The following is an 8,216-nucleotide window of genomic DNA, read 5'->3' on the forward strand; positions in this document are numbered from 1 at the left end:
ATTTTGTAAGGAAGTTGACAATAACTGTGATGATGATATAAAAGAAAAAAACAAATTATATATTTCAATACTCATTGTCCTGAAGTTAAAATTAATATTAACTATATACAGAAGAATTCTGGATATAACTTTAAAAGCTAAGTTTTAAAATAAACATATTTTACTTAGAAGACAATTCAAAAGTGTATACATCATCTTAAATAATGAAATCCAGTTGAAAAAAATCTTATGTAATAAAACCAAGTTGTACAGTTGTTGGAAAAATTATGTTACATACAATATATTATAGGCTTTACTAGGGAGAAAATATAATTTTACAATTTATGGCGTGTAATTCAAGTAATGTTTTTGTGAATTATATTGTATTTCATTTAAACAAATATATGTTGGTGAAATAGAAAACTTAACATTTAAGAATAACCTTATATAAATTTCATGTTATAAATGCAAATAACTGTTTATTATCTGTTAACAAGCACATTAATAAGTTTATTATGATAAACTTTCATACCACAACAATAATCTTTTTGACAAATATTTCCAACTAGATATTTTTTTGTAAAAAAAAGATTATAAAAATTATTTTATTAAGAATTTTAAAACCACATTAAATGCTATATAGCTTAATAAACAGGAAGCATATAAAGTATATATAAAAACTCTTCAGGTCAAAAAAGCATTGGAATTTTTGTCATTCTTATGTAGATCTTATAAAACTATCTTGTAAAAACATTTTTCTGATATTCTCATAAATGTACGCATGAGTTATCTGCACTGGTTGTTTCTCATTTTGAACTGATAGACTAGAGGGAAGACAGCTGGTCAATAACACCAACTACCAACTCTTGTATGACCAAATGGTTTTTGTTTGTTTTTATGAATTTCATGCAAAGTTACAAGAGGGCTATCTGCGCTACCCATCCCTAATTTAGCAGTGTAAGACTAGAGGGAAGGCAGCTAGTCATCACCACCCACCGCCAACTCTTGGGCTACTCTTTTACCAAATACTGTTACCACAAAACAAATCACATCCTGCAGTTGGAGTAATGAATGCATTATAAGGGTAACCATTTGGTCTAGGCCTGGCATGGCCAGGTGGTTAGAGTGCTCGACTCGCAATCTGAGGGTTGCGGGTTCGAATCCCCGTCACACCAAACATGCTCACGCTTTCAGCTTGGGGGCGTCATAATGTGACGGTTAATCCCACTATTCAGGCACACTAAATACTGGGCCATAGTTGGCCCTGTAAAAAATATCTTTATTTATTTATGTTAATAACAATAATAAAGTTCATAAAAGTTAAAACTTTTATTTTTTCATTTTATCAAACATTTTCTGAACATAAAATACAAACAGCCATTATATTCAAAAAATTTTTTTTTGGAACTGGAACCTTTATCTAAAAATCCAAAGCTCATAGTTAAAAAATTCAGACCAAAAAATATTTTTTTGTGTGTTTCAGCTTCATTTTACATATTTATCTTGAATTAGTTTTATTTACAAACTTTAATTTTGATTTTTTTTAAGTGCTGTAGTTTTCTCAGTATACTACAAAACAATTTTTGTTGAAATTTGACAAATATTTCATTAAAAAACATTATTTTATGAAAGTCAAATTTTTAACTAATTTGTTTTGCTTATATATAAATGATAGCAATGGATTATGAAGTTTTTATTGCATTTCAGATTTCCTCCTTAAAGAAATGACACAATAGAATAAGGTATTTCTACCGTGAGTAATTAAATCCTAGTTTAAAGAGAATATGTTTTTGCCATTTATGAAAAATAAAAACTCATCATGTTATTCAAGATAAAAGAAAAATTTTTTTGTAAGTCAATGTTTTGTCACTATGGCTACACGAGGGCCAGTACGACTATGCAAGCTACACAGCTTTACACAAGCAATCTGTACGAGTCTACATACTTTACACAGTTCTTTTAGTCTCAGTGAAGCTCTCAGGGTGAAATATTGGCTCAAACAAACTGTTCTTTTGTCTGGAAAATAGATCATGTTTTTAATTTTCCTAATTCAATATCTGGTAAGAAGAAAACCACAGAAGTATTGTTTTGCTACAAAAGAGGATACCTTACTTACCAATCACTAGTATACAAATGTCCTGAAATACACATTTATTCCAAAATCCAAGAATCAACATGTTGTAAAGTTACTTTATGTATGTCAAACAAACAAGACAAGGAAATCGATCTATTTCATCAAAGAAAAATCAAGACTGGAGATGACAAACCTTTCTAAGTTGAATTATTTTAACAAATGTATGTTGTGCACTTGAGTAAACTTTTCTAATAGCTTAATCAATTAAAATGTATAATTTAAGTCACAAATATTTTCCTAATCTTATACTGACTGAACATCATGCTCATCTCAAAAATAATGTTTACCTATTTATTTCAAAATTTCTACAACACATGGGCTTTATATTTCTAAGAAAAAAAAATCTGTCTTAGAAATAGAGGAGTATGTGCAGGTCAGGAGTTCTTCAATCCGTGACGAGGAAATTTCCAGTCAATACATCGTCATATAACTATAATTTCTTGTAAGTACTCCATTAGACACTGTTCTTTTTCCTTTCTTAATTATCACTTACCAAGAGCACTCGACAGTGGTTTTTATGTTTCATTTTTCTAAAAGTGTAACAAAAAACAGACAGGGCTACGTATCGGTGTACTCTTGAAGAATGTCACCCATATGTTCGTTATGTTTCTTGAAGTTTCTGGGTTTTTTAGAATTCGGCCTTTTCCTTTTCTGGATTGGATTCTAAACAAAGGAAAATAATAAGAGAGAGAGAAAAAAAAAAGATAAAAGATATCAATTACAGCAGTTAATGTTAAAAAATCAAAATTTCTTGTAATCTTTTTGTTCTCTTTTTTAATGTAGGGAATTTATTAATTGCTAATTAACTGATTTTCATTTTGGTATATTCTTAATGTAGCAACAAGTAATCATTTTACACATTAAAATTAACAAGTTGATAACTTATTAGCCATATAATATAATGGTATTTTTTGGTAGTACTATATGCAGAACTTCAATTAATGGTTCGTCAGTGTGCATGCATACCAAGATGTAAAAATAAAGACTGAATTTTTTTCCATGCCAGCAATTTCCTGTCTGCAGATAGCAAAACATTAGTGAAAGCTCCTGTCTGAAATCAGCAGTGTGTTAGCACCTTTAATCTTTTTTCTTCTTTACTGCAACTGCCATATTTTTCTTAAATGGTTACTATACTAAGGCTTTAAAATCTTTAAGTGTACAACTGAAACATATCTTTTAAAATATCTTAGTTTGTCAAGTAATGCCATAGACAATGCATGTGATCAAGCAGTGGAAGCTCCTTCAGCTCCAAAGAAACAAGCAATTCAGTGAGAAATGGCTAAAGAATGTAGACTGGTTGGCTGTTAATGAAGAGCAAACTGAAATGTGCCTAGGAGTGATTTTATTTACATTCAAAACTAGAATATTTTCAAAAAATATTACTTGTTTTATGTTAACATGTTGGTTTTTTGTTGTTGCTGTTGTTCAATGCAGATCAAAATACTTCAGGTCTGTATACAAGGACTGTTCTTTTTCATTATTTGAACTCTTGTATATATATATATACATATGTCTCAATCACTTAGTTTACACAATAAATAGAAAATTCTAGGCTAAACTGGCACTGTTTGAGAATTGAAGGGCAAAAATCTAAGTTTAAAATTTAACTAAAATATGTGTAATAATTAAAACAACCTTGTAAAATTACATCAATTACTCAAACTAATATAAAATTACTTTCTCTACAAGCTTCAAATTAAAAGGCTACAAGTTTTGTTTACTTTTGCACTTAATGAAGACTACTAGTTAAGTAAAAGATTCATTAAACAGATTTTTTACATTAATATATGGAGGTTATATACATAAACACTGAAGTTTTATTTTCGTGAGAGGAATTCAAATATTATATAATTTTTACTACTTTCAGTTTGTTACCAATTTACCTATATTTGGGTCAATTTAATAATCAGCGTGAAAAGAAACATTCAGCAGACAATATTTTATAATGCTATTTATAAAAATAACTGTGCCATTACATTACATATTAAGTTATATGTTTTTATACATTTTCATAAGTGCAGTTAGCCAAACTCTGTCTATTTCTATGTGAGAATCACAAATAACCTTAATGATATAATTACATTTCTTGAAATCAAGAGTAAATGAAGCCAATAACTCTAAACATGCAACTGTAACATACACAACTTTCTAAACACAAAATAAAATTCAAGTGGCTGTGTGTGTGTAGTATTTAATATACTACAAACAAATGTTAAAAGTATTTCTTCAATTTTTACTTATTGTCAAGTTAGAATATAAACTCACCAGTTTCTTAACACCAATATCTTGCATGGATGTTATTCCTTGTTTTTGCAAGTAATCTTCAATTTTCTGCTCATCAATTCCATCAACTGCTACACTTCTCCATAACTTCTGAAATTCTGTAATTGGGAATGAGATCATAAATACAGTGGTATTGCATGAACTTTGGAATCGTTGTTTAAAATATAGATTTAGTTGTGTGAAGAATAATTAGAAAACATGAAATAAATAGTGCAAAAAGAAAAAAAAACACTAAATGTTTTAACAATACATACATTACTGGAGATAATTATTAAAACAGTGAATTAAACTGGTATAAAATACACATATTACAGGACTGCTCCTCCTATATTGTATGAGAATGAACTGTACTAAAGTATGGTCATGGTGAATGGTTGTCGTCAAATATTTTACACTGTGAATTTGCTGTTATCCAACCAATCAGAGAGTGCCACGCCAACATAGAAATCAAAGAATAACTTGTACAGGCTATTCCATGTAACTGTTTCAGTACAAGCTGTATGAACATTCTAAAGAGTGTACGAAAAACTAGAAGACAAGTTATAAAAAATAACTCTTTAAAATATGATGTTAAGTAACTCGGAAGTTTATCACAGATTTACAATTATGTATTAAATTTCATAAGGAAACAATTAAACAGTAATATTATTATTATATCATAATAATTAATATCAAATCATTTTAACCCTCTCACTATGGGTATGTCAAAGTGTGCATGTCACAACTTTTTTTTTTTACAGTTTCATTATACTTCTTTAATATCAGTGTATGTGTATAAACTTGGAATCAAAACTTAGTTAATAAATCAAATTTTAATACAAGTTTTAGTTTCTTAATTTAATAAAAAAAATATTTAAATAAATCTTCAATCTCTCCTGGTATGAGGATTGTGACATTTGTTCCCTAAGTTTTGTTTGTGTTTGAAGTTGAGCACAAAGCTACACGGTGGGCTATCTATGTTCTGCCCACCACAAGTATCAAACTACACAATGGGCTATATGTTCCCTACCCACCACAAGTACCAAAACCTAGTTTCTATCTTTGTAAGTCTGCAGACATGCCACTGGGGGACTGTTCCCTAGGTCTTCCCCCCTTCTCTTAAATATTTACTAATCCTCTCTGAAGTAGAGAATTTAACATAAATTACTCATTATAATACAGATATTACCAAGGCAAAGTCTAATTTTTAATCTTTTTTGTTCAAATTTATTTGCCACACCCACCTGTCACATCCTCTCTTTCACATATAGCCAATAATTCTCTCTGACATTTTATATCATATGTAGCCAATAGAAAGGCCAAGTTTTAATCTATCAAATGATGTATGATGCTACATTGTTTTCAGTACAGAGTGTTGTCAACTTTATCCTCAGTTTGATAGTTTATATCATGGTGTTCAGATCAAGGCATTAAGGGAATTATCTTAAGCTGCTCATCTTAGTTAGAATAGTTATAGGACATTGTTTGGCTTTGTGTATCTTATTATCCTGAATTCTTATCTAATATACTATTACCATCATTATAAAAAAAAAGTAGGCTTAAGTTTCATTGGCAATATACAGCAAAAAAACAAGAGATGAACGTAAATACTAAATTTCTTGTTTTTCAAGTATATTTCTATTTGCTATAAAAGTAGCTAAAATGTTAAAATTAGAAAATTGCCCTTTACACTGTGTCTGACTAATGATCCTGCAATAAAAGTTGTAAATCACTCGGCAAATATGTAGCTCATGATACTGTATTGAATGATGTAATGCACAAGCAAATCTTGTGAAGAATTATTATTATTTTTCATTATCTTAACTAATCTAACCTTACATAACCTAATATGAAGAATTAAATATAAACAAATGTATACTGTTACAAGCTTTAAGCTATTTAGGTTAAACAATTGTACTTTTCTTTTACAACCTGCAGTCATTCTAGAAAGACAAAAATGGTAATTTAGATTTTTTCATACATATTTTATGGTGGTTACAAAGTCAATGAAATTGATCAAGTTTCTATAGAGTTAGGGTGGAGAGAATAACAGATAAAATACAGTTTTACTGAAAAACAAAACAACAAATGTTTCATATTTATTTAGGAGGTTGTCGAAGGTAGTGCAAATGAAATTTGAAAATTTTCAGACAAAGAAGAGTATTTTTAAACTTAACATGAAAATGAATTTGCACTTGGGGCAGTCAACACTCTTAACTCCATATATTAATGGACAAATCTTTACTATAAATATTTAATTTTTTATGTCCAAAAGACTTGTAATGTTTACTAAAAGCATGTCAGGGTGTCAAAATACATATACAATATTAAAAGTTATAGCATGGAAACACATAAGATTAATTTGTGTTTGCAAGGTTGGTCACATCGATTAACCTTATATGAAAAGAGTTAAAAGTCATAACCCTACCGACACGGGTTACAGGTCAAAAGCCATATCATCTCGTTTGTTGACCCTGATTCAAAATTGTATTGAACTACTATATTATATATGTATGTCAATAAGTTTGGTATCAAGTTGTAGATTATAATTCAAATTTTAGTATTATACATTAGTTAATTTCTTAATTTAAAAGTAAATTAAAAAAAAATCCTAAATAATGATTTCTGTGCATCACATGGTATGTTGAATGCAGCATTGGTTCAAATTAAATGTTTGTGGTGTCCAAATACAAAGTCTATAGTCTCTTACAAATTAGATACTCAAATTACTAATATTGACAAGCTAGAATGTAATATAAGAATCTCCTATCCTTTCTATGTTCTGAGATACTGACATATTTATTGAATTAACCAAAGTGGCCCCACCTACATTTCAAGTTTTGAAAATACCTGCTTACGTATATACACCTACTTCACCCAATGATGTGTAATTGAAAACTCAGAATATCCCCCTAGTGGTTTTCTCAGCCTCTGCAAAATATTTGCTCAGAAAAGTCTTTCTTTTCATGCTAGATTCCAAATGGTAAGATTTTAGTGAGCTCAAAATTTCATGCTTTTTTAGACCCAAATATAGCTTAGTTACTAAGCTTGATAACTTATAGTGGGATTCTGTGGTACTGATATAGTAATTTATGACTTTTGGTTATTTCAAAATGTATATATAAACCATAAAAAAATTATTTCATTTCGCATCCTCCACATGCAGAATTTGATAAGACTTAGCAACCTACAGCAAACAAGTACAAAGTTCATAGCTAGAATAGATAATTGTTTGTTATACTTCTTCATTTACTGTTTTCTGTTTTGAAAAAAATAAGTTTAAGAACTTATGTGTAAATAGTAATAATAATGTGTATACATATATAATGTATTATAACTGAAATGTGACTGTGCTTTACAAAATACTAGTCCGCTAAAACACAGCCAAGACAGGTTACTTTGTAAAGGCCAGTTATATATTCTTGGATATGGTAACATGAATGCACGTGCATCGCATCACTGCAACTTCCGTAGTGTTAGTCAAGTAATGCTGAAAGGTCAATATAATAAATACATATAAGTGTATAATCTTAGGAAATTTAAGCAATTTAGACTAACATTTGTATTTTCGTGTTATAAGTTGTAGTCATTCTAGAATAAAAAAAAAACATAATTTATATATATTTCCTAATTTTTACGGTGATTACGAGGTCAGTAAAATCAATCCAACCTGTACAAAGATACAGTAGTGAAAAATAACAGATAAAATATAATGTTCTTTTTATACAAAAACGTTTGATAATTATCTGGAGGTTATAAAGATTTTGCATGTGAAATTTGAAAATTTTCTGATACAGAAAACTATTTTTTATCTTAAAATCAAAATTACTTTGTATGTTGG

General features: G+C 29.0%; 1 protein-coding gene across 3 annotated transcripts in view; it reads right to left on the minus strand.

Moving 5' to 3' along the window:
• Nucleotides 1-8,216, minus strand: part of LOC106464556 (general transcription factor IIE subunit 2-like) — a 35,552-nt gene that overhangs the window by 13,288 nt on the left and 14,048 nt on the right. For 2 of the 3 annotated variants that reach the window (XM_013924702.2, XM_022392287.1), the window contains exons 7-8: nucleotides 4,379-4,494; nucleotides 2,389-2,776 (exon numbers count right to left, since the gene is read on the minus strand). In XM_013924702.2, coding sequence (XP_013780156.1) covers nucleotides 2,672-2,776; nucleotides 4,379-4,494 — 221 coding nt within the window. In that variant the 3' untranslated portion in view covers nucleotides 2,389-2,671. Of the gene's footprint in view, nucleotides 1-2,388; nucleotides 2,777-4,378; nucleotides 4,495-8,216 lie in introns of those variants that run through there. The other variant, XR_002611770.1, reaches the window with a different exon arrangement.

The sequence above is a fragment of the Limulus polyphemus genome, unplaced genomic scaffold (assembly GCF_000517525.1).
Source record: "Limulus polyphemus unplaced genomic scaffold, Limulus_polyphemus-2.1.2 Scaffold1686, whole genome shotgun sequence".
NCBI lineage: Eukaryota > Metazoa > Arthropoda > Merostomata > Xiphosura > Limulidae > Limulus > Limulus polyphemus.